This window comes from Aptenodytes patagonicus, chromosome 4 (genome assembly GCF_965638725.1).
Source record: "Aptenodytes patagonicus chromosome 4, bAptPat1.pri.cur, whole genome shotgun sequence".
Classification (NCBI taxonomy): domain Eukaryota; kingdom Metazoa; phylum Chordata; class Aves; order Sphenisciformes; family Spheniscidae; genus Aptenodytes; species Aptenodytes patagonicus.
Genome location: NC_134952.1, coordinates 14,131,758 through 14,159,093, shown reverse-complemented (window position 1 = coordinate 14,159,093; position 27,336 = coordinate 14,131,758). Strand labels below are relative to the sequence as shown.

The 27,336-nt window shown below is 41.2% G+C and overlaps 1 protein-coding gene across 1 annotated transcript in view; it reads left to right on the top strand.

Moving 5' to 3' along the window:
* The window catches only part of STK32B (serine/threonine kinase 32B), a 194,369-nt gene that overhangs the window by 127,501 nt on the left and 39,532 nt on the right, over positions 1-27,336 (top strand). Inside the window, exons 5-6 of the mRNA XM_076337575.1 lie at positions 6,022-6,059; positions 15,129-15,218. Of these exons, the coding sequence (XP_076193690.1) occupies positions 6,022-6,059; positions 15,129-15,218 (128 nt within the window). The remainder of the gene's footprint in view (positions 1-6,021; positions 6,060-15,128; positions 15,219-27,336) is intronic.

Here is a 27,336-nt window from a genome sequence, read left to right as displayed (position 1 = left end):
GAGTCTGAGTGGCCGCAGGGCCTGTTGCCGGGGTTGGAGTGGCCACAGTGCAAGTGCATGTCACTGGAGTCTGAGTGGCCGCAGGGCCTGTTGCCGGGGTCTGAGTGACCGCAGTGCATGTCGCCGGGGTCTGAGTGGCCTCAGTGCATGTCGCCGGGATTGGAGTGGCCGCAGTGCATGTCGCTGGGGTCTGAGTGGCCGCAGTGCATGTCACCGGGGTCTGAGTGGCTGCAGTGCATGTCGCCGGGATTGGAGTGGCCGCAGTGCATGTCGCCAGGGTCTGAGTGGCCGCAGTGCATGTCGCCGGGGTCTGAGTGGCCGCAGTGCATGTCGCTGGGGTTGGAGTGGCCGTAGTGCGTGTTGCCCGGGTTTGAGTGGCCGCAGGGCCTGTTGCCGGGGTCTGAGTGGCTGCACGGCCTGTTGCTGGGGTCGGAGTGGCCGCAGGGCGCGTTGCCCGGGTCTGAGTGGCCGCAGTGCGTGTCGTTTTACTGTCAGAGCCAGAGACCTTCCCTTCCCTTTGAGGGCACTGAATGGTGTTGAACAGGGCTCGGTAGGCATGGGCCAGGCCCCAGCACGTTGCAATGAGCTGCATCTCTCTGGAGTTGCCAGGGTGACAGCATACTTTTTCCAAATATTCTACTAACTCTTCAGGATTCTGCACTTGCTCAGGGGTGAAGTTCCAAAACACTGGGGGTGCCCATTGGCCTAGGTACTTGCCCATCTTGTCCCACACACCCTGCCACTCATAATTATTCAGCCTTGGGGCAGATCTCTGGATGATATTCTTAAATTGCTTACCAACTTTAGACAAAACCGAAACAGTATTCCCAAGAAGTATTAATAGAAGTATCTTAACTGCCCAAGGATGTTCAAAATACTGAAAAATTACTGTAATGAAGGAGGAAACATTATAGAAGAAGGTAGTGACCCTGCCATTCTGTATTTCCTCCGTAAAAAAACTCTCAGAAAAGTTACTGCAATTGCTAGTTGTCTCCACGAAATGATCTCCGTGGTACAGTAACGGCTTCATTGCGAAGTTTACATACCACACTAATGTCAAGGTCAATGTTCTAAAAACAAACCTCACAAGCGAGACATTACTATTCACTGCAGACCACAGCAAACTGCAAAACCCAACACCAATCTTTAACATGTACAGCAGGAAAAAGAGCGCGATGCAGATTATACAAATCAATATTGAGAACAGAGAAACCAACATTGTGACCCACAACTACTAACAGATATAAGTTCTTTAATATGCTCCGGTTAACCTGTTATTATCTCAAACCCTTTGAGCCCCACGTTGGGCGCCAAAAAGGACTGTCGTGGTTTAACTTCAGTCGGCAACTAAGCACCACGCAGCCGCTCGCTCACTCCCCCCCACCCGGTGGGATGGGGGAGAGAATTGGAAGAGCACAAGTTAGAAAAACTCGTGGGTTGAGATAAAAACAGTTTAATAATTGAAATAAAATGATAATAATAATAATATGATAATAATAATAATAATAATACACAAAGCAAGTGATGCACAGTACAATTGCTCACCACCCGCCGACCGATGCCCAGCCAGTCCCCGAGCAGCGGCCCCCCCGGCCAGCTTTCCCCAGTTTATGTACTGAGCATGACGTCACATGGTATGGAATGTCCCTTTGGCCAGTTTGGCTGTGCCCCCTCCCAGCTTCTTGTGCACCTTCAGCCTTCTCAGTCGGTAGAACATGGGAAGCTGAAAAGTCCTTGGCTAGTGTAAGCATTACCTAGCAACAACTAAAACATCGGTGCGTTATCAACTTTGTTCTCATCCTAAATCCAAAACACTGTACCAGCTACTAGAAAAGAAATTAACTCTATCCCTGCCGAAACCAGGACAACAAGTCACAATTAAACTGTGATTTTTCCAATTTTTTTCTCATTTGTCTGCACCTCTGAGTTTCTTGGGCCAGCTGTTATATTAGTTATGCCTGGTCCTGTCACTGAGCAAAGACTTGGAAGGTTTCTCTACTCCCATTTCTATGTTGCTCTGATTTTTCTATGCATAAAAAGAGTTGGAGTAGCACTGGTACAGGCTGAGAAAGTTGTGTTTATGAAATCAGTGTCAAGGACACTGCCACAGCTCTGCTGATCATTGCTTGGTGAATGGTTAGAGGGCAGGCCAGGGCTCTTCTGAATCCAAACTGTGAGTGAGTTTGCTCCTTGCAAAAATCCTTCAGTTTCTCTTATGAGCAGGTTCAAGATACTTGGATGTACTTGGATGAGTGTTTCAATTCATTCTCTTAGCTAGGGATATGCATAACAGGAAAACCCTGAAGTTAAGGTGCTGAATTTCACACCCTGTTGTTTGAACATGCTTGCTAAGGGGAAAAATGTTTTCTGAAATATTGATGTGTAGTCAAAACAGAATTTCACTTACTTAACATGTTTGAATTTAAACTGCTTCACTAAAGAGTTTTTATCTTTTAAATCCACCTTCCAACATAAACAGTGTTTTTACTATTTAAATGAATTTAACTAGATTATTTATTTAAAGGAACTAGCTGTCTTTTGTATAATAGATGCCGGAAGCCCTCCATTCTGAATATATCCAGTAAGTTTAATTGCAATGCTCCTAGACCTGCCAAGTCTTCCCATTGACTGTGTTGAAACTTCCCTGCCCTGTACCCAGCAGGCAATGGTCAGTGCAAGGGCAGAGCAGTGGCCTTGCTCCTCTGCAGTCCATGGAGCTTTCAAGAAGCTGCCTTTGGAGAGGAAAGCTTTTAGTGCCATGCTGTAAACTGGGGATAACCACATAACAGAGTGCTGCTGGAAGGCACACTTCACGGTGACCTTGCACTTTGCTTTCTCACCTACCACTTGAATCTATGCATCACGTGCATCTCCAGGTGTGTCATCCCAAAACAGTAGCATCTTACTTAAGAAACTTGTTTACCTCCTGGCTTAAGTTATCCCATGGATTTTCTTGCTGTAAAAGCAGTTTAAAATAGCCTATTTTGAGATTTGAGGCACGGTTATGAGTCTATCAAGTTGCCTCAGGGACTGAGGGGTTGGGCTGCTCTGTGCAAGGCAATACACACTGTTGCACCTGCCCCCAGCTACAGTCCTGTCTCTGAGCAAAATGAGCAAAGTCGACAGAGCCCACGGTGGGGAAGATCCCTTAGGTAGGAAAGGCTTTATGGTCTGTGTGCATCTGTATCAAGTATCAGCCACTGCCTGAATTAGTCACAGAAAGATAAGCAACAGATCTAATTTTACCACTCAACTTTCTGAACATTACAGATGCAACTGCATGAGGAATACATTTGATGATACACAGTTGTCAAGTGGATTTGTCAATGTCTTTTCTGGTGGCAGTAAAAATGTATAGTCTATTTAATGGTGCAATACCATAGAAGATAGTCAAATTGTTTAAACTCATCCTCTTAAAGAAATAAAGAAAAGGCACAGTCTTGTAATGAGCGGTCCCTGGGTGCTGCATTGTTATACATATGGCAGTAGCTCATAAAGCTGAATTTCTCCTTTTGATCAGTTTTATTCTCAGTGAAGTACTAATGACTGTACCATTCCAATTCTTTATTTTTATTTTCTTAAATGGGAAAAAACAGTTTGGAGTGATGTTGAATGTATCACTGACTTTAGGAAGCCACAGAAAGGCCCGAATGTACTTGGGTGTGACCCCCACTCTTTTTACCACTGTGATAAGTGCAGAGTCAGGTTGTACTTGTTAAACTTTGTGAAGACAAAGTTTAAAATATTTAATTCAACAGTCAAAACTATGACCTGCTTATTTCCATTGAAAGTCATTGCTGTATTTTCAGGTCGTGAATCAACCACAAAGACTATTCAACATGAAATCACAATTCCACCTCTTATCAGAAAACAGTTACCAAAAACAAGAGATTGTTTTGTTACTAGCAAATATATTTGATACCAGCTGAACAGTAGCTCTTCCAAAAACTCTCATCAATTGAGAGATTAGATATAACATTACATAAAAAATGTATAGAATTTCCTACGATAATTCAACCAGAGAAGTTTTGTAACATAAGCAAAGATATTTAATCCTACAGCTCATCTGTAACTCACAACTTCACCCATATGAAATCAGGGGAAGGAGAGTTTTTGACATGGTAAATGATATGACAAGTGACTACAGGGGAGAGGAAAGAGACAAGCCAGAGCTGAGAGGTTTATGGATGACATGGGCTCTAGGAGAGATTTCCTCTTATATTACACATATAACTTAAACTGCTGCTGAATCAGGCAATTATAGATAGCCTGGAAGTTGTGCAGAAGAAATACAGTATTTCACACTGAAATATTGGTATAATTTTAAATTTCCATTCCAGATGGTAATTCATAGTAAGATCCTTTTCCTTACACAGACACATACACATCCTACATTATTCCAAATGTGCAGGGAATGATTCAAAGTAATTTCTTATTTATCCTATGTTTCCCCAGCTGCTGCTACACAAATTGTAAACATAATCTTAGTGTACTTCATAATTTCATATGATTCTCAGGAAAGGCCAGAAAGTGTGGAATTCAGAATACGAAGCTGTAAACTTCCTTCTTTTGTCAATAAAGGTGCCGAGTTTGGGTGATGACCGAGCTCATACCATGGAAGCAATATACATATTATAATTGCTATTGCTATCTTATTACTGTATGATGTTTCCTTTAGAAGTCATTCTCCAATTTAAAAAAGAAAAAAGAAAAAAAAAAGGTGTTCTGGTGTAATACATTTTCCTTTTGCAGCATTTCACTTTTTTCCTTATTTAATTTATGAGCATACCGGACAAAACTTGTTAGTGAAATCTAAGTATGTATTAATACATATTTCAGTCAGGATAGAATTTTCTGAGAAATGTTTAAATTCAAATAATCAAGTCATCCATTGGCTAAAAAAAATTACACAGGTGGAAGTTCTTTGGAGTTTGTTTGCAGACTCCTTCAACAGCTTATTTTGACAATTTACAGTGCCTTCTCTTTTGAGAGCAGTGGAAAATTCAGCCCAAGGCGCAAAGGTTTTGCTCAAGGTGGACTGATGCAACTCCCACTCTGGCAATGCCACACCAAGAACACGTCTTCAGAATTGCATGAAGCACAAATTGCCGGTGAAAAGGCAGTGCCACACAACACCGTTGCATCACGCTCACTGAGTTGCAGGGTGAGCCAAACCAGGGACCAATTCAGGCTGGGAAAGAGAAGAGATGAGTTTTCCCCAGAACAGGTCCACACCATGAACAATGGTGCTGGACCAAGAAAGAAGGTGGGAATGCCCAACAATGGTGGGGAAAAGCTGTCTCCATCTCTCCTGACAGCAGCCTGAACGTAGGTCAACGTAAAATGATCCTGAAAGTGCAGCTCTCTAGGGCAATGTTGTTCCCTTGTGCTAAGAACAGCAGGGTTGAGCTGATGCTTCAGCACCTGATAATCTCCATCCTCCCTTATCCCTGCTCCTTTCCCCAGCACGCTACCTGACGTTACAGACAGCCAAGTGGGGATTTGGAGACTAAAAGGAGAGCTGCTAGGCTTACCCAGTTAGCGTAAGATAGCTAGGAGGACTCCACAATATGTGAGTGATCATGCATGTGAGCATGGCAAATTAGCGGGGTCTGGCAGAAAGGGTAGATCACCGATGTTTCCAATTAAATGATTTCTTGGGTCTGTCAAATGCGGAGTCCCTGAGGCAATCAGGCACCTCCTAGATGCAAATCTTCCATCTCGTTGTTCCCGCTGCTATAAAGAATAAAATACATAATCTTGAAAACCAAATCCATGTCAATGCTAACCATATGAAAACAAAACCACATGAAATGGAAACCTAGAGAGTCTCTTTAGTATGCATGTTTTCTCAGGGCGGTAAAAAGATGTAGATAAAAATCATTTGCCTTTGTGTATGATATGGTTTTCCTTGGTTTTGTAATGATTTAAGTGACTTGGCCCTCATACCCGGATGGGGAAAACAGGTTGCATGTTTTCTTTGGGTATGAAATGTAATGCATTCCTGTCCTTATTTTACAGGGACATCAAACCTGACAATATACTACTGGATGAGCACGGTAAGTGAATATTGGCTGCTTTCTCTCAGATATCTCTAATTCTTGAGATCTCAGTGACATTCTCATGACATGCTTTGTGAGATGTTGGATTCCTACCTAAATCTGGACTTTCTCTGCAAAGTCCCTCTGTCCACCTTGTGGATTTTGTAATTTCGCCTCCTATTGCAAAAAAAAATGCTGCTCTGACACTTGCAAGACCTGAAGAAGGAATTTAATATGAATTGAGATCACCAGGGACACCTGATAAAAAGAAGTTAATATTTTATTAACAGGATTACCGTGAATCACCATAATCCCTTCTACCAGTAGAACAGTACCAAGCACTTATTTTCTCTTCTAGAACTTCTGAAGGGCTAAGAAATTTCATGTAGCAAATTACTTCTCATGTAGGTATCTGAAATTACTTTCCTAAATTTAGGTATGGAATTTGGAAATTTGCCTCTAAGTCTGCAAATTTTTTATGGCTCTACATGTAGTTCTGGATTAAATGACATTAAAAAAAAATTGACAACATAATCAGCTTTGAACTTTCAGTACTAATTCCATGATCTCAAACAAAAAAGGTGTGGTATGAAAAAAAAAAGTTAATTTCTTTAAACTTGAATTTTATACATGTATGTTGTCTATGAAGTATTTTGCTAAAACCTTATGCATCTTTTTGCAACTATTCTTAGAAAGAACATGAGAAAATACAGGTAAAAAAGGCATTAACCTTCTATCAGGACAGAAACATGTACAGGAAGAAAACTAAATGGAAAAAGGAGATGTGTGTTTGTTGCTGTGGGAAAGTTATCTTGTGCTTTGTTCACCTCAGAAATTGATTAAAAGCAGTTATCTTTGAGAAAAGATAAGCTTGAAATTATGCCAAAGTTACCATTATATTTCAAAATCCATTGCAGAGCTGCTAGGTATTCAAGTTAAAGTTGATTAAAGAGGTATCATTGCAAACAGCTGGAGTTTGTCTCTGGGAATATTGAAACCAACAAATCTAAATGTTGGAGTTTTAAACCATCTAGAACTTCAGGAATTTAATGTTTCAGACCCATAAGTGTTAATGTTCTTTAGACATTAATATCAGCAAATAAGCATGAAATAGAAATCTCTTGTTTTTAAGTCCTGGGTGAATTAAAGACGTCAAAGGCAACATGAAATGACTATGAGTGTGTTAAATCTCTGATTGACAGCCTTTGAAGTATGGTTGCCCTTATCTCTCCTTGCCCCTCATCAAGGTTAATTACTGCACAAAATCAGCCTCTTGCAAGAGCTTACTATGGGGGCTCAAGTATTGCAGAGACTCACCAGAGTGAGTGATATGTTGCAAAATGAAGCTTTTTTGGTGATTATAAGCTGTTCAGTAACAAAGTTATCTATAGCCAGCTTGGAAATTTTGGGATGGATAGCCCCTTTTCTGCAAAGCAGCAGAATACTGCTCCCTCATAGCACACCTGCAGACAAGTGGTGAAACAACCATGCTTCTCCAGACTTGCAGGTAGACCTTGGTCAGCAGAATTAATCAGCTCATGGATCCTTGGTTCACAGACCTGCTATGTGGCTGGGAGATGTAATTCTCTCAACCTGGATAAGGGTCCACACACTTCAACTCACTAAATGAGGTGACATCAGTAGGACAGGTGTCTGTACCGTGCTCATCACCACAGAGCAGAGGAGGCCTGAATTTTCCCATATACTTTTCAGCAAAGTCACATCTCAACGCTGCCGAGCACAGGTTCTGATGCATCAGTGCAAATAAATGTTTGATGATCACGAGAAGCATAATGCTACATGAGAATGGGGTAATCAGCTGCTTAAAATAGTGTTCAGCCCCTACAAGAAGATGATTGCCTGGTCTCCTGCAGAGATTCTCCATCCCATAGGGGAGTCTCATCTGAGGAGAGAAAGTAGGGATGTTTTCAGGTTTCATTCTCTGAACCGGAATCAGACCTCTCTAAGGAAATGAATGCTGTCCATAAAGCTCTCTTGTTATGTTTCCCTCTCAGCTTTCCCGGAAAGCTCTTCCTCTTACAACTAACACTAATCTCTAAATTTAGTAGTAGTGCTCTGTTCTGCTAACATGCATCTGAAACAGAATTATTCCAGTGATAGCTGAAGGGACTACCTGATGGTTCAGGAGAGCTATTATTATTGTATTGTACAGAAAAAAGCATTATAGAATACTCTTCATAACAGTATTCTGCTTCCTGTACTATTCCTTTAATTTTAATGGTTTAGAACAACATAACTGAAATAATAGTGTTTCAAACTGAAAGCTGGAAAGTCTGGTCCATGCTATATTTTTTTTGAAATATCAAAGAAATTAAAGATGTCTTTAAATCTTTCCATGATCTATTAGCTATGATGTCTAAGGAGATGTGGAATGCAGAAAAATGCAGAAAAATAAGCAGTGGCAAACAGATTAGTACGTTGCCTTTTTTCAGAGATGATAACATTATTTCTACAGCTATTTGGTAGCACCACTGATGTTAATATTTCTGGTCATTCTGCAGAAATTATGAGGCTTTACTTTGGCATCCAGGTTTTGCATTGTGCAGAGTGATCACACCATATTACACTCTGTTTACAGGAAATTTGCAAGGGTTTGATTTCCTCTCAGGCAAGTTTTTCAGGACATCATTTCATAAGACCCAGCAAGGTCCCTGCTTGGTTTACCGAGGAAGAACTCCCTGCTGGGTCAGACCCAAGACCTCGGCTGGTATTCTGTCACAGCCAGTAGCAAGAGGAGATACTGTTCATGGAGCATGCCCTTTGCCACTTCTAGTCATCAAATGCTTCAGTGCTCTCTAACACCCACATTTTTTGTATTAGGATATTAGGGTATCTCTCTATATTCGCTTTAGAATCTGGATGAACCTTTGTCAATGAGTTTGTCTGCTGTATCTTTGAAGCTGCTGCTGTTATTGGCCTCTACAACCTCCCGGAGCAACAAGATGTAGAAGTTCACCATCCTTCATGAAAGAAAAGTGTTTTCTTTCACCTGATTTGAAACATTTTCTTTTCAAAAAACCATCCTCTACTTCCAGAATTGCAGGATTTGGTAAATAATAGCTTACAATCACAGTCTTCACGATATTCAAAAACTCCGTCAGTGCTCTCCTGTCTCAGCTGAAGACAACAACCCCATGCAGCGCTACAGGCTTGGGGAAGAGTGGCTGGAAAGCTGCCCAGCAGAGAAGGACCTGGGGGTGCTGGTCGACAGCCGGCTGAACATGAGCCGGCAGTGTGCCCAGGCAGCCAAGAAGGCCAATGGCATCCTGGCCTGTATCAGAAATAGTGTGGCCAGCAGGAGGAGGGAAGTGATCGTGCCCCTGTACTCAGCACTGGTGAGGCCGCACCTCGAATACTGTGTTCAGTTTTGGGCCCCTCACTACAAGGAGGACGTTGAGGTGCTGGAGCGTGTCCAGAGAAGGGCAACGAGGCTGGTGAGGGGTCTGGAGAACAAGTCTGATGAGGAGCGGCTGAGGGAACTGGGGTTGTTTAGCCTGGAGAAAAGGAGGCTGAGGGGAGACCTCATCGCGCTCTACAACTACCTGAAAGGAGGTTGTAGCGAGGTGGGTGTCAGTCTCTTCTCCCAAGTAACAAGCGATAGGACGAGAGGAAATGGCCTCAAGTTGCGGCAGGGGAGGTTTAGATTGGATGTAAGGAAAAATTTCTTTACTGAAAGAGTGGTGAAACATTGGAACAGGCTGCCCAGGGAAGTGGTGGAGTCCCCATCCCTGGAGGTATTTAAAAGACGTGTAGATGAGGCGCTTAGGGACATGGTTTAGTGGGCATGGTGGTGTTGGGTTGATGGTTGGACTCGATGATCTTAGAGGTCTTTTCCAACCTCAATGATTCTATGATTCTATGATTCTATGAAGAGCCTCAGACTTTTAAATTTCTCCTTATAAGGCACTGCTCCATTCCTTTTGCCCCTCTCTGTTGCCATAGTGTTATGGATACGCAGGCTTTCTGTTTCAGAGCAGAAGAGCAACCATACTGGATCAAAGATCCATCTTAATGAGTTTCTTATCTCCCAGAGTTGCCAAAAAGTGAATGACAGAGCAGGATATAAAACGAGGCAGGTTTTTGTGGTACTTCCCCCACGTACTCACCCAACCTCCAGCCTCAGGCATTTCCTGAGCTGGATGTGGTTTCCACGCATTTAATAACTTTCAGTGGTCTTTTCCATGGACTTTTCTGGTGCTTCCTTCGTGGAGGGAACTTTTAGCATCCTTAACATTTTGTGGCAAAGTGTTCCTTAGCTTAAACACATATTATGTGAAGACTCACTACCTGTTTGTTCCTTTTGAAGGTGCTATCTGCTAATTGCACTGAATGCCTCCTACTTCTGGTGTTGGAACTGCTTCCTCATGGTTCTCCATATTGAAATCACAGACCTAATATTTCTAACAGGACTAGTTACATTTTTTTAGGTTTTGCAGGGTTTTTTGCAGGATTTTTGCATCTGTTAGTGATAATTTTACTCAGTGATAATTTCTCTTATGAGAGAGCAAGGCAGGTTCAAGCTGGCATTTGTATGCGCCTCTTTATATATGATTATACCGTTTTATCATCATCAAGGTTTCCCTTAAAACTCTATTTCCTTGATTATGTGAGAATCTCAGCTCTCACTTGAAAACTAACAGCAAAATTGAAAAATGCAGTCAATGAGGAATCTTGGTCTTAAAACCAAAAATAGGATGAAAAAACCCATCCATAAATTCAATATTTTGAACACTGATGTTAACTGCTGAACAACAGAACTGGCAACATTACTACTGTATAGTGATGTTTGGGAGACATAAAGTCTCCACTAAAGATGTACCTGATGTGACTGCATTAGGGCTGGTCCTCATCATACCCACATACAATTTTCAAGGACTGCCTCATTTAACCCTCTGATGTTGATTAACAAGATGAGTGTTCTGAGCATAATTCATTCACCTGAAACTATCTACACTTTGAAAAGATATTTGAAATTTTTACATGCCTACATGGCCATTAAACAGCCTACCCTTTTGAAATGCACAGTACATCTGAACCCACCTATAGCGGTACAATAAGGTTTCTAACAATCTCCCTGATGATAAGTAGCAGACTGCCAAGTCATGCCAAGTTCACGTGGATATGAGCTTACGCTCTTGTACATAGTACAAGTGAACGCAGAGAGAAGCTTTTTAAATTGTTCATAGGGTTTGACCTTCTGAGGACAAACCAGATCTGAATTTGCCTCAAAATGTTACTATGTTGAGATTTCCCATCAGCTCTGATGCATGCTGAGTCGGTGGCATTAACTCCAGTCTGGTCTTTCTTCTCTCTGCCCTCACATTCACCCCTTCAGTTTCAAACTCTGAGAAATTCAGTGACGTTTGAAGTCATGTACATTTTCCTCTGCTAAACGTTAGTCAGCCAGCCTCAGCCACCTTTCAGGACTTGTTTTAATTGTCATTATGATTTGTTGATTTGTTCTCATTTAGCAAAAATTAAATAATAGTCCAAACAAAGATCATTTGCTGTTTACCTCAGATACTGGGATTTCAGGCCATATGGAAGAGTGAGGCATAAAAGCCACACAACACTTCTGAAGTGCATGCATAAAGCTTCTCAAAGTCATACACTGTGCTGTAGGTAATAACTTACAAATTTTCCCTGTTAAAGCCTTAACTGGAAGCTGAGAGGAGGAATGCAATTTTTGAAACAATTTGCACTGAGATACTTTCTGCTTGCAATGTACGTGTTGGCGTACATTAAATCTGTGCAGTCTGGGATGATTTGAAAAAGCCACTCTGCAGAGAGCCAGAAGAATGTGGTCATTTGCTTTTTCTTCCCTTCTCTCCACCATCATCTTTTTATCATATGGGGTCATGCAGCCACGGGGATTAAGCAATGACCTCTTTCCCTGTGATACTTGAATTTAGTTAGGTACTGCTAAATCTGTGGTGCACTGCTCTGCTTCACAGCTCTTAAAAGATAAACCCAAGTGTCACTGACATACTGCTTAGTTCAATATTGTGCCTGATACCTGAGAAGGGAGCCAGGGTACAGACTTGGTTTTGACATTTAGTTGTTCACAATAATACCCAGGAAGGGAGATCAAGTACAAGGTGTGAAGCTCAGATGGGAAAAAGACACCATGAATTGAAATTTTGGAAACAGTATGAAGTAGCTACTATCTCAGCATATTTACTGCAGCAATAGCAACCTTTCCTTTTCCTATATGCAACAGCTGCAGTAAAAAGATGTCTTACAGGCTGATTAGAAAGACTCCTATAGAGAACTGGGGTCTAACTGTCTCTTGAAATGTTCACAGCAAGAATGAAAAACAGAATGAAAGAATTGAAATGAATTGAAAGAAAATGAATGATAAATGAATGAAAAAATTTAAAATTAAAAAAAAAAAAAACCAAACAAAACAAGTCACTAGGCTTAAAAGAGTTGAAACCATTCAGTGGTGTGCACAGGCACACTCTGCCTTGACATCCCTCCAGCCCTCCTCCACTGCCGACAGGTGCAGGGGGTTCACTCCCCACCTCCCCCTGATCCGACTCAATCCCAGACACAGCCTCGCTCCATGCCCCCAGCTCCCACCAAGCGCTGTGTGCAGTCCCTGCGGCAGCACAGCCATCCGCCTACCTACGGGACACCTTGCTTTCCCTCCATAGCCAATTAGCAGCTCTCTAAGCAACAGGCAAAGGCTGCCTGCAGGCAGCCCATGGGCCATGGGGTGGCCCTGTGATGAGGAAGAGCAAAGGTGGAGTTTTTCCAGCAGTACAGACGCGGCTCTGTTCTACCCTGCTACATGTAGAGGAGCTGCCTATTGCTGCTGTATTGGCAGCAGGATGCAGAGGAGCTATGCAGAACCTACCTTCCTAATCCACCCCTCACCTTGCAGAAAGGCATTTTTAACAAAACCCATCAAGCAGTATATACAACATTTCACGTGTGCTATTTTGGTTTTGTTAAATGAAAAGAAATCTAATAAAAGGGAGAGAAAACAATGCACTGCAGGAGAGGCAATTTTCATTGCAAATCAAGTGTTTGGATCAGTCTGAATGGATATTATGCGACAGGTGTTTTGCAACAGGCTATGATACTGGCGTTCTAATAGGGAGCATCATTTACAATGCTGTCATTTAAATGACAAAACTTTATGTTTCTCTGTCAAAAAAAAGAGAAAGTATTAGTCTGCCAAGATCCCTGCAGCTTTTCATTCTACCATGTACACCGAATTGCTTAAAACTACTGCTATGAGGTGGCTGTATGTGGTTCAATTATCATTTTCAAGAAGCCTTCTGCCATGGTGTTTTATTATTGCAGAAATAAACTGCAAACATGCTATGCTCCAGCCACCAGGAAGGAGGAATACCACCTTGAAATCTGATGGCAGGCTGGGCTGTGAACATTAATTCTTGTTATGGCGGTCTAACACCTCCCGCCCCTTATAAAGTGATCGCTTTCATCTGCTCACAGTTTTTGTTTGCCGCGTGCAGATGTCTTCTTGGGTTGGGTGTCTTAGAAAGAAAGTGTCAATAATATGTAAGCAGTTTTTCTGAGAAAAGTGCAGAAAGCTTGCAAACCATTTCATCGAAAACTTCTACTGTGTCTCCCATTTGGAGAAATAGCTTTAAGTTTAGCAGTGCGATGTGCCTTCTTCCTTTTTCCCTTCAAAACCAGCTCAGATCTTGCCAAATTAGGGGCCTCTGAGAATTTCAGTTCACACATGCATAGCTGCAGACTTGTTAGAGGTTGGCAGATACATTTCCTGCGGACTTTGAGCAGGATCTAGGTTAGACTGTCGGAGCAGCATAATCTTTTGTTGAGACTGCTGTTCCTCTGTCAGGCACCACGGTAACATTCAACATCAGTCATTTGTTACACTCTTTTCATCTTTGGCAGCAAACATGGTAACAACCTCCCTTGCTTAATAACTGCATCATGCCCAAAGCCTGCTCCATTCTGTGGACTGAATGAGGTTGAGATCTTGATCAAAAAAAAAATCACAGGAACCTGTCACTCAAGACTCTAGTTCAACGCCTGATGTATTAATCCTGATCTGAGTGCAGGGCTAAGCCAGGGAAGGGAGTACCTTTCCCTGTACTCTGTCCTCCACAATGGCATTGCCAGATGTAATTGCAGAGAGCATATCTGCATGACTCTACAATATAAAACTAGTCCTTAAGCAGAGATGCAAAACCGAACAGCACACTTATCAAATTAAAAGTCTGCAGATTTTCAGGCTGGATTTATATTCAGTTTACCTGCCTATGGCAAGCCAGGATTAACAACTATTGCTTCACTGTGGTGGAGCAATTTAACGTATGCTTATTGTAAACTACCCCAGGAAAAAAGTAATGACAGCAGGTTTGGGCCATTCAGCCTGATTAGTTCAGTTTAAATCAGCTGTCTGGCTGGTCAGGCAGCAAGTCCCCAGGCTGACTTCTGCCATTTATCTTTCATCTTGCAACCTGCTGTCAAATGAGCGATCATTTGAGACCTGCTGCTGTTACATACATGCTCTTCTGCTACTGTGGATCTAATTTTATAGTTATTGTATGATAAAAATACCCTTTTTCTTCTGAGCTCACTTTTTGCCCTGAGGAGACTCAGAAAAAGCCAGGCTGATGGTAACCTGAAGTAGATATGATAGCAGACAGGTGTCACAAGTACCTGGGATTGAGGGGTGGCTCTAGCTGGACGTAAGGAGAGGTAGATTTCATGCATAGCTTCACGCGCTGCTCCTGCATGTTACTGCTCTGAGAAGACAGTTACTGTCCTGAGAAGACAGTTACTGTCCTTAATGTTCATGGCAGGAGAAGGATCAGGGGTGACCAGAAAAAAAGGTTCAGCACTGCAAGCAGGTAGTGGATGCAACCATACAAGGAAAGTATTCTATCACTTTGCTGCCAATATGATTTTTCTAGTTATAAGTAACATTTAAGAGTAAGTTTCCATGAATTGTTAATAATCTTTCCAATTTAATTTATTTCTGTTATTGCTTATATGTTAAACAAAGGGAGGAATATTTTTATGATGTGCTATTTTAACTTCTGGTTTTACTTTGTCTAATTGCAGGACATGTTCATATCACTGACTTTAACATAGCAACCATAGTGAAAGGCTCAGAAAAAGCTTCTTCTATGGCTGGCACAAAACCCTATATGGGTAAGTTTTCAAGACCATTTAAAAAATGTAAGAAAAGTCACACATTAAGGTTGACTAAAGGTATATTAAAAGGATTTTAAGTTGTAAAAGCATACAATAAATGTGATCAACTTCTTTTTTTGACAGTATATATGTGTTAGCAATGGAAAACATTGGAGATGGAGGGATTGGGCAGGAGCTTGGTCTCTACACTGCTTCTAGTCAGGTTCTGTTTGGTTTGGTGATTTGGTGAATCAAATTCAGGAGAATTTCGACTGTGTTACTTCCTGCAAACCCCCACATCTGGAGACAAGAATATATGATTATATTTGCATCACTGTGGCTATGATCTAGCAGAGAACATGTAATGTCAGTTTAAAAGTATCTAGGCACATCCTTAATTGCTTTGCTATGCTGAGCTCCTCAAAAATGTGTCTGTTTAAAATTAGAATTCTATGTAACTAACCACTTAAGTGCTTGCCCTATGGCTCTTAGGGACATTTTATATGTTTTAATTATGTATTTTAAATGCATAGATAGATTGAAGGTTGGGAGAGTAAAATTCAGTTTACCTGTTCTCATGTGTCTAAAAGTCAAGTAACTTGGCTGAGTTAATAACTCAAACTTCCCCTGGAGCTGAAGGACCGAATACGTCTCCTGAAGGTCATTTGTCCCACCAAAGTTAGGCTAGCTTCCATGACTAAGAATAGGTGTGATTTATCCTATTTGTGGCTTCCTACACATCTGCTGCTTTAATTCTGCCTGTATGTGGAATTGTCATTGCCTGAGGAGATGACTAGCTTAAGACTAAATATATTTGGGTTGTGGAAACCATACCAAGAGATATGTGTGTCTCCAAGACACTTTCTCTAGCAGACATGCTCAGAGCACATCTAAGACCCATGCAGTGGGAAAATATTGGTAAATGATCATATTTTGAAAATGTCACTCGGGGAACCAAAAGCCACTGTGTTACCACAATTCTGCATATTAGCAAAGGAGTAAAAGCAAGTGCCAAGAAATAGGAATTAACACGTTTTTCACAGCACAAAGAGCACTATACCAATCTGCACATGTAGCAGGCAGGTGTCTGCAGGGTGCCTCCGTACCAGCTGTGAAACTGTGTCAGAGCAGTCCCAGGCACTGGAGCAGAGTTGTATGTTCAGCTATGACGTGATTTTGTCATCAATCAACAGTTAGCAGGGGCTGGAGTCTATTGTCCCTGAGCAGCTTGCGCATAGCTGTCCTGTTCTGGCAGTTAATAGGATACAATAACATGTATGGCCACACTGTGCCACTTGGGCTCAGGACCAGTGCACTGACCTGACGCTGGTTAGCTTGCTCTTATAAATGTACTCAAAACAGACCAAGAAACATTTTATTTAATACTGACTCAAGCATTTAAGTTATGCAGAGGGATGAGGTTTTAGATTAAAATTTTCTCAGCATTTCATATTGGTTAGCTTTAGCTGAGTGTCTAGTGCAGTCTCTCCACTTAGATGAGATGGCCAACGCTGCACAGGCGTGGGATGTAGAGCACTAGGAGATCAAGTCTGCGTACTGAGCTTCCCCTTGGGGCTGGTACCTGAGTGTTTGATGTTGCACCACAGGTTCCCTATTCATTGTGGTGAAAAGAGAGGGGAAGGGGTGCTGCAATCTCGCTTATACCAATGGCTTTAGTTTAAAAAGAACTTGCTTGAGCATTTTTGCTGATATGTGGTGGGTTTATTTATGGGGGGAAAAAAAAAAAAGAACACAGAACAACAAAAACTCAGGAAAAAAGCATTTTTTGTCTACAAGTAACTTGGCCTCCTCCTAACACATACAGACAAATAGCTGTACAACTGACATGTGAAACTAATTGCATTCACAGAAGTGCCGTTACATACATGATGACTGAAATGTTAAAAGATTTCAACATTTTTGATATGGTAGTTTTGCATTTCTGTGAAAAGCTTATTTTTCAGAGCTCACACATTCTGCTTAAATAGCTGCCTAGAATCTTCTAGTAGCCACTGTCATTACATATGCAAATTCTTATTACACAGATTATTCAAAAATACCCTTGAAGAGTAGCCGTTGTGCAGGAGCTCAAACAAGTTCAGAATAGATGTTTTCCATATTTAATTATGATGATGACAGCAGACATAACAATAGTCTTTTCTGAGATTTAATTTGGTAGTCAATTAAAAGACTGTTTTGATGGCCTTTTTTAACCTTGCAGCGGTTGCACAGTTTTACATTAAAAAGCAGAATTATTAGGAAAGCAGAAAAAAGCTGAGTACTTACTTAGGGGTCAGTTAGCATTTTAGCATCTGTCTGTCATAGCCTGAATGTGTGTAATGAAGAGATCGTCTGGCGGCTAATGATCAGAAGCAGATTAGTTAAAACAGCTGTACAAAAATGTATGTGAGTATTCTTCAAATATGTTGCTGAGAGTTAACAGGAAACTTACTGTCCTTTGGAGCATCTTTCAGATCATCTGCACACATTGGTGGACCACCACCTTCTTAGTTCATTAGTGGTCTCTGTTGGCAGGCTTTTCTCACAAGAAAAAAACTAGCTTTTTAACAACAGAAAGCGCAAAAATCTGCAGCGAGTGCTAAGTACCATGATTTGGTATTTTAAGGTTAAAACTATGAAAAATGGCCCCATCCTTTTGGAATTCCTACTCTCCACACCCACGAGGAGGAGTAACTTGTTCTTTGTGTAGCTGACATTTGCCAAGAAATGGTATAAGGAAGGAAATGCTGAGATTCACCTTAGAAGGCATCTATTTATTCTTCATCTATTTAATGCAGAGATACTAAAGTCCAGTCCACCTTGCTTAAACTCCGCTTATGTCCCTTTCTACAGTATTCTCCATTTGCTAGAAAATGCCGGAGTCCTTGTATTTAGTAGGAAAATACTAGTTTCCAGGATAGATTATGTCCTTTTCTAGCCTTATTGTTTTGTAATTGCTCCTCAGCTTAACATCATGGCAAATCATTTCTCTGACCTAAGTTTGGAGTGCCGTAGACATCTGAGCCTCTTTGCCTTCCCAGGGAGCTAAACAAGCTCCTGGAGGGTTCCTGTGAGAGCCCAAGCTGACCCAAGGAAGGTGGTAAACTATGGACCCGGAGCGGGGGAAAGATGGGAGATGGGGACAAGATTTTACCTTTTCACACTAATGAACTGTTGTCTTGGTTTACCTCAGCTCATGGAGCTCTTCTGCCCCTGAACCCTCCTCCCCACACATGAGGTCTCCCTCATATCCAACAATCTCACAACAAGAAGAAACAGTACAAGAAAAATGTTCTCTTTTCCCTTTCCTGAAGAGACTACAGCACCATCCACCAGCTTACTTTCTCTCCAGTGTGCCTTCCTCACCTCTTGGAAATGCAAAAATACTGCAAAAGTCACAAGTGCAGTCTTTGCTACTCAGAAAGAGTCAGAAGAGTCATCCTTGCATTTATTTGGAGCTGTAAGAAGGTAGGAAAGCTTTTAGAGCTGTAAAATCCTCTGTTTCAGGTGAAAAGTGATGGGTGAGGATTCTCTGTGCACAGCTTGGGTATCAAAGCTTCAGCAAACCTCAAATATTAAGAGTTTGACAGATATGGCCAGACACTCATTGGTGCTGCTTTTTCCTCTAAGTGTATCGATTTCACTTCCTTTCCTCTTTTAGTTTATACATTTAATTTTGTGAAGAATCATAACTTTGGTGAAATGCTACAAAGACTTTTCAGTTGCAGTGCTCAAATTAAGAAAGTTTTAGGTTCGCTCCTGATAGTTATTTAAGTCCGTATGATTTCTGGCTTTAAGGCTGTATCAAAGACTTTCCACGTGGCTTCACCTAAGCCACTTAGACAATGAGAGAAATTAAAAAAAAAAAACAAAAAAGAATTGGGGAGGTTGGCTCTGCGGTTGGTAGTAAGCTTTCATAACAAGGAATTTAAACCACGCTTCAACCCTGGTGTAACAAGACAAAATCACCTTCAAACAAGGTACTTGCTGAGCACCAGAACCAAGGAAACTTAGTGGTTCCTGTAAGACATGCCTTTACAGGTATGAGATGCGATGAAAGCTTTTTCCCACTTTTGGAGGTTTATAAAGGCTTACTCCCATGTGGATCCTGTTATGTTTAATCAGATATGAGGGCATTCTCCAGCCTTTCCCTTAGTAGAGGTACTTATAGGATTTCTCACTTCTTCCTACGGCCAATTTAAGGAAATAAACAGAAAGATGTTATCTCTAAAGCCTCCATTCCTATTTGAAATCTGATTGAAATAGGCTGAGAAATTGCTAGGGAGCGATTTGTTCACATGCAGCATGACTGCATAAAACTGGTATCCAGGAAAAAAACACAGTGAATTGATATTGTGTTGTAAAAATGTACTAGCTGTTCTGATTAAGATACCTATCTTGTAATGCTAAGCATGGTGTGAGTCAGCTCCTGCAGCCTTTGCTTAATCCCACTTCACATTAGCCTTTTTGCCCCGAGGTCTTTCTCAGCCTGAAATTTTCCCTGCCTATTTCCCTACTTATTAAATGGTTACACAGAATGCAATGTATCTGAACCTGATTGTTTCTCCAGAAACCCTGGTAATTTCTCCATGTTCCCTCTTCCCAGCTGATTCATTCAGACAAGTGAAATACCTGCTGCACATAGGCAACAAAAACATGGGCAATGGTGAATCTGAAAGGAACGAGGTCAGCAGCCTGGCAGGACAAGCTACTTCCAGCTGCTTCTGCAGTTTTACTTCTCAAAGCCATTGACCTGAAATGCTGAAATGAAATCAGCTTCTTAGTGTTCGGGGGTCTTCAGAGTTTCTGTCTCGTACTGTTCAGACGGCTACAGCTGTGAAATACAATGTGTGCCTTAAGCTGGTTTAGGAAACTTGTGTGTCACCCGTACCTGATTTTATCATTACAAAGTCACTGCTCAAACCGTCTGCAACACCTGTGATTGAGGGTGTTGTCAAAGGTTTTATTGTAGGAATAGCCCTTTGAAAACTCATGAGCTTTCAGGCTGTCATTCTACGCTGGCAAGCAATGCAAAATGTCCTTTGAGACCTAGCTGACCTTTGGCAGGCGTACCTGCTGCCAACAAACGAATGCAAGCACTTGCCGGGGAGCCCCCTTCAGTCTGCACTGGGCTGTGGACCAGGAAAGCCAGTGCTGGGCAGGACACGGTCCCTGGCCACAGCCTGTGCTGGGATATTCAGCTGTGGCTCTTTCTTCCTGCAGAAGGCTATTCATTAGGCCTCTTGTGTTTAAAGACAGTGTGTATTTGCCTGGCTGGAAGCACCTGTGTAAGTGTTTGCCATTTTCAACACTGTTCCACCTTTATGAGCAAAAAAAAAAAAAAAAAAAATGTTTCTTATATGGGTCCCTCATGCAGGCTGCAAGAAATATGCTTGTGTTTCAGAGAATGTGCTCTGTGCTGGGCACCCATTTACAGTAATGGCCCTCTCCCCTGCAACAGGTTGGTCAGCTACAAACCAAAATGTTAAATACTAAAACATATCCAGGAAACATTACAGATATCACCTTTTGTTTATTCCTCACTCTGGCATAATTTAGATGTATTTGAGTCCTAGAGCACATGCTTTTTACTCACTGAAATGTTTCCTTTTTGAATGATCGATTTCCATATATCTGTATATTATTTGTGAGTGTTGCAAAAAGTTTCCGTGCACAGGTTAGAAATTTTGGGGGTTTAGGGTTTGTTTGGGGTTTTTTTCTGTTTCTGGTGGTAGGAGGGTTAGGGGGGGTTAGGTAGAGGCTTTGTGGTTTTCTTCAGCAGAGGCTGAAGTTACCTGAATAATGCACCATGACTTTACTTCAAATCAAACCAATAAAATACATTTTATGATATAAATACACCTGACAAAAATCCAAAGGCAATAAAATCAGCCATAAATTACGTGAACAGTTTCAGCTACCCCCTTCCTATCCTACAGGCTTGTTATCTCAGATTTCCACAGCTGCTTTCATAGGTTGTTGTCACCATGAAGAATGGCTGTACACCTGAGATTACCAGAGGACTGTGGATTTACAGAGGTCCACTGAAATTCTAAAATGTATCAGTCATCCATATTTATTAATTAATACTGTGTGGGAGTACTATTGGAGTCAGAGGAAAGCTAGTGGATGTCCCGATATCAACCTTACAGGTAAAGTAAAAATATCCTGTAGGGCTAAATTTGTTCCTGAGGTAGTTACAATATAGCAAGGACAAATTTGGAGCTGGGTTTTCAAGGGTGTTCAACCTTGGTCTTCCTTGCAGTCATACCAAACAGCGCTCTGAAATTTAAAAGTCTTTTGCAGCTTGTTGCTTTTTCAGTGTAGTTAAGGCAGTGTTTACGTTTTCAAAAATCCCACCCTTTTCCTACCAAGGGTTTGACTGCCTATTTACAGAGTTTCACTGGTGATGTTGCTACCTGCCCTTTTGATCCCAGGGAAATATCACAATGCCAGCATGAGCCGGGAGGCTTCTGTTTGTTCTGATAAGCAAGAACTGAGAGCGGACGTGTGAGGCTTTGAAGTGCTGAAATAAATACTTGCCGTACTGATGGGGTTTTCAGCTTGCGCTAGGAGCACCGTGGCTGAGGGGATTGAGCACTGAGCTGTGAGTGGGTATTCAGATTTTGGCTCTGCTCTGACATTAACGAGTAGGCACACAAGCAGCTGAAAAACCTCGGGAGATCAGGAAAGAAGTTACTGTCTCCAGCTGCTTTTTACCTCTTTGTGCTCTCTGACCTGCTACCATCCTTTGAGATCTTCCAGAAAAACTGCTAATATAATAATTTCTTTGACTATTTCAGTCAGAAAAACACCCATGCTGAGTTCAAGTGGTAGTTTTGGTTTGGGCTTTTTTTTTTTTAACCTGCCTGAAAGGGCCTAATTTGATGTGGAGCTCTGCAAGCAGTTCTGAGGGGGAAGAGACCTCTAGCAGAGGTGGGAGAAGGGGCAAACTGTGGGGACTTCCAGCAGCCCAGCGGGGCATTTCTGCCCCCGGATAACTCCTGTTCCTTGGTCAAGCCACGCACCCCCCCAGGTTTTTGCATGCGTAAACTGATGCAAAAACATTTGCTAACTTGGTAGGTGTATGTGAGGCAGGAGCATGTAACAGTCCTTCTGATGCATCAGGCACACAGTTTGTCCTGCGAATCCCTAGTTATCCAGACCAGTTTGTTTCAGTACTGGGGCAGAACAGCTGCCGTCCATACACTGGGCCGATCTTCTAAATAGCAAATGGATATTTTTGGACGCAATCCCTTCAACAGTTTGCTAGAAAAATTGACGCTGCAGCCACTGTGAGCTTTTGGATCGAGTAAGGAAGGTACTTCTGTATAATTTCATATTCAGTAGTAGGAGACCATGACATGTTCATTGCTGCTGGGCTGTCTTTCGACGGGGCTAGCAACTTGAGGTTGTTTCTCTGAGGTTGATCCAGATGTTCAACCAGAAAGGGCTTCTCTGTGCAAATGCAAGGGCAAGAACTGGGTTCTGTTAAGTGGTTGAGTAATGCAGAGGGTATTATGAGGACAGCACTCTGAGTGAGGGCGAGAGAGGTTGTATAGCCATATGGCAAACTAATAAGGCATTCTAAATGCAGTGTCTGTATTCAGGTAATGGTATCCAAAATATTTACTTTGATTGAATAGTTGCATTAAATATGAGTATTAAAACTATTGAGGTGTATTATGTGAATAATGGTACAAAATCAGTTACACTGCTGTAACAAGTCTAGACCTCACGCTAGAAAATTGCCAGCCCAGCATGGTCAGGCTTTAAGCAGCACTTTGCCTTATACAATAGAAGTTAGCAGTTGGCTAGTCTAAAGCTCTGAGTCAGAAAGCTGTCCGTTATAATTTAGACCCTTTTAGCACATGAGAAAGTAAACGCTAGGAGGTAAATTGATAGTTTATCAAGTTCACGTTTATATTCAGGGAAAGGGAAGTTGCTTTCTTTCATTTTGTTCTTAAAATAGCTTCTTTTCTAAATAGAAGATAACTTATCATCACTGTAGTTTGATTTCTGTTTTCTATTTAAACCATGACCTAGAAGAATTACTGACCGCTGAATTTACTTTTCAGAGAAAAGTGAAAATTAATAATTTCTCATCACAATACTGAGAAAGCAGTTAATATTTCACTGAAGCATCTCAGTCCAAGGTTCTTGGAATATTATTTAAAAAAACAAGTTCATTTTTCATTCAGCTCAATCTGTCATCCATTAAGCCTGATTCAGCAAGGTGAAACTATGAATGTGTTATACATATCATGTCATTCACACGTTTACAATTTGAACAGGTCTAAGCTTTTAACAGCTTATCCTGTGCTAGTCAATCAAAATATTGTTTATACGGTGAGCATTATATATATATGTGTATATATCTATTTTTTTAATATATATATATTCTTTTTTTTTTCTGCAGCGACTAATATGAGGAAGGAAAATGATACCTGGCAGCCTGGTATCATGCTGAACCTCAGTTAATGACACTGCAATCTATTTTCTTATCTATGAAATCTTAGGCATTACAATAAAACCTGTGCCACTGAGATGTGTTTTGCTACACAACTGGCAGAGTGTATTGCTTTGCAACCCCTGCCATACACCACAAACCTCTGATTCCCCTTACTGACATGTAGTGTCTCTGCTGAGATGCAAATAGACTGCAGAGAACTCTAGCTAGCCAACTCGATGACTAATGTCAGGGTTTTCATTCTTGAGAAATGTTTTGGTCGTGCCCATCCGAACTTGATCGTTCAAAAAAATTAAGGCCAAACCACTATGGCTTTATTTTTTATTTTATTTTCAGTTTGTCATATTAATAACATTGGCACAGGGCATTTTATAGGAATTAATGACCAGCTTTCATTGGCAACATTTAGCTATGCATGAGCAATCAGCTCTTTGCAGCTGATTGCAAGACTCACTTGCAAGTTACTGCTTAAATATACTGACTTGTTAGTATGTAGTAAAGGCCACTTGAAGAAGGGTCTAATGTGTTCATCTCGCTGCACTTCCCCTCTCACCAATTTTGTAAAGTTTCAAAGCAACCTATGGAAGTTGGCAGTGCTTCAAAGTAAGTAATAGCTCTGTAAGCTTCTTAATCAACACTTGGCAGTCTCCCGGGTAGCGATAGGCAAGTACACCAGGCGCTCTTTGATTAGCTTCTTGCTAAGGAAGTGAAACTTAAATCAGTTCATCAGAAAAGAAATGCTACATTGTGCTATTTAGGATTCGTATCAGAGCTGCTCCAAGCTCTTCATTTTATGATTTAGCCTGATGAATTATCTTTATAATTAAACCAGTATGCTCCACCAAAAATAATAACAGCTATTCTTTGTGCCAACCATTCCAAGTGATAGGCCTCAAATTGATTATTTTATCATGGACAGCCTTTTCAAACTTGCCACTGGGCACCAAATTAAAATTGCCTGAATTTCAGAGACCTGGAGCACTAGAGTTTAACTATGAAGTTAAGTGTTACCTATGAATACTAGGCAGAGTTTTAGAAACCCTACTTAAAAGTATTTTATCCTATGTACAAAATGCTCTTTTACAGTAGGAACAAATAGTGAAAATTGGGTTCAGTATTGTTTGCACTTACAATGATATTCTCTTTTATTTCAAGCTCATGAATCATATTGTTAGATACTGATAACCTTCCACAAATAGGGTACAGAATTACCAACCAGTTAAGTAAAATTTCAGTTTTGTACTTTTTTTTTTTATAGGTCTTTAGGGAAATATGCATACAATATGAGACACATCCACTACATCATTCGTGATGTAGATCACCTGACTGCTGTGACAATTGCAGTGGGTAGTTGTATATATGAATTGATTTGTCAGAAATTACTCTCTATTTCACAAAATTATTTGGAGTATGGCTGAGCCCATAGAACCAGAGTACGGATATCCCAGGAAGCCACTGCTTCTGAGATGGATACAGACTCACTAGACTTGCTTTCATGTTCAATTTTTTATTAACCGTTCTCCAGCATGGTTTTATTTTAAAGCAAAATAGCCATTTATTTACTTCCCTGGAATCTTCCTTTCAGTACAGAGACACTCTACAATGATATGGTATTACTAGAAAGATACAGTGCAAAAACATCAGAAGACAGAGCTCTGAAAAAGATTTATTTTAATTTATTATTTGGAAAAAACCATTAACTGGAAATATATATTAGGGACAGCCAAGGAATGCACTGAAGCACACTTAATACAGCACAAAAGTGGGTTTGTTTTACATTATTTTTCAAGAAAGCAAAGCAGATAAACAGTGAAAGCATGACAGTATATTATTAAGAGAAATATATAGTAAAATAATATAAGAAAAAAACAATCGGAGGATTTTTAGCTTGGTGAGTTGCTGAAGTTAAATATGTGCCTTTACTCATTATCATACAAGACACAGAAACATTCCTGATTTTATTGCTTGCCCTGTTAAAATCAGCACAGATGTCTCAGCTCGGAATGGCATTGGTTTTAAAATGCTCTGTCTTTGTAGTTACCGAAGCCTTGCGTGACAGGTGGTGGATCACGCTTCTGCCACACATGAAGAGTGATCTCCCAGACCAAAAGACTGCATTGCTTCTGAGATCCAGACTTTCAAAAGTCCCCAGTACTTTGGGTGGCAGATTTCCAGGTGTCTGAGTGAGGGCGAAGAGCCCATGCGGTTCACGATGACTGCCGAGAGGAAGAGGCTGTAAAGGTCCCATTGAGACTTCTGGCCTTAGATCATCCTGCTCAGATGTGCTGTGAGAAGGTGATTGCTTGAGCTTCATTAGCATCATAGGATGATTCATGTTGGCAGGGGCCTCAGGAGTCTCTAGTCCAACCTCCTGCTCAAAGCAGGGTGGGCAGTGAGGCTGGACCAGGTTACTGCTGTTGAAGACACTCTTTTGGGCAGCTCTAGTAAAGCAGTTCTCCTTTATGTCAAAGGTGTTTGTTCATGGGGAGCTGTGAAGACCTGTAAGACCTACCGATTGCATCACTTCTTCACTTGTCTTTGAATTCACTCTTGCTGCTGCCAGACTTGCTACTACTTGATTTAGCTTCACTATCTAAAAGCTGTGCTTCCACCAGGCAAACTTCTACTGCCTTCACTCTGACTGTATGTGGTAGTAACTACAGCCCTCAGCCAAATGAATCTGCAGGATCAGACCCAGTATTAAAACCACAAATTTTCCTGAAAAGCCTTTGTTCAGTAGAAATTGTTTGAGGAAAAAGATCTGAAAGTCTCATTCTTACATGCACTCTCTCACTTTTGTTCACATGAATGAACTTTTGCAGGCAGAATCCTTGCATTTGAGTAGATGCATGGGCATAAAAGATGTAAGTATTCTTTTCATCCTAAATCTGTTACAATAAGAGAGGATGTGTGCAGAAAGAGTGCACACAGCAGAGCTCTTGCCCTTGCTGCAAGCTAGCAAGCTCAAATCTTATCATCCTTTGGAAGAACCTATCCACAGCAGGCTGCAGGACAGCTGTCCAAGCTGAGCCCGAGATCAAATTCAAATTTTAGAAGAAAGATTACAGATAGTCTCTTTCAATAACAATCCTAAAGAAAATCAATGTAGAATTCTAACTTTCCTTTCAGATTTTTTATTTGCTTTCATCCTAGCCAGTTTGCACTCAGAATTGGTTTTCCTGACAGTCATTTCTTACAGCAAAACCTAATGTTATGTTCTGTATTTCACAGCTCTAGTTCTTCAGAGCTTGGCTAACCCCATCACTTGGAGGATCTGCTGTCTTTCTGTAAAATCATGTTATGTTTCTGAATGAGCAGGCAAACTCCAAAAGTCTGCCATACAGGCTGGAGGCCTTCATTTGGACCTAATGTCTCAGCTCAAAAAGGTTTTTAGACACATAAATCACAATCTTAGTGTGAGATTGGTATTTAACAGCCTTGCTAAATTGGGGAAAGATCTTTTGTCTTCAGTAGGGTTGAGATGTCACCCTGAGACTAAACCTGTACGTAGGCTACTGTAAATCATATTGCACCTTCTGTCAGTCCCCCCTCCACTTGCGAAGCAGGTGCTTACAACCGCTTCACTGGAGCTGACTGAATGCAGAGGCAGTCCAGCTGGACTGCAAATAATACTATGAAAGCAGGGGGAAAGGGGCTATTTGCCTT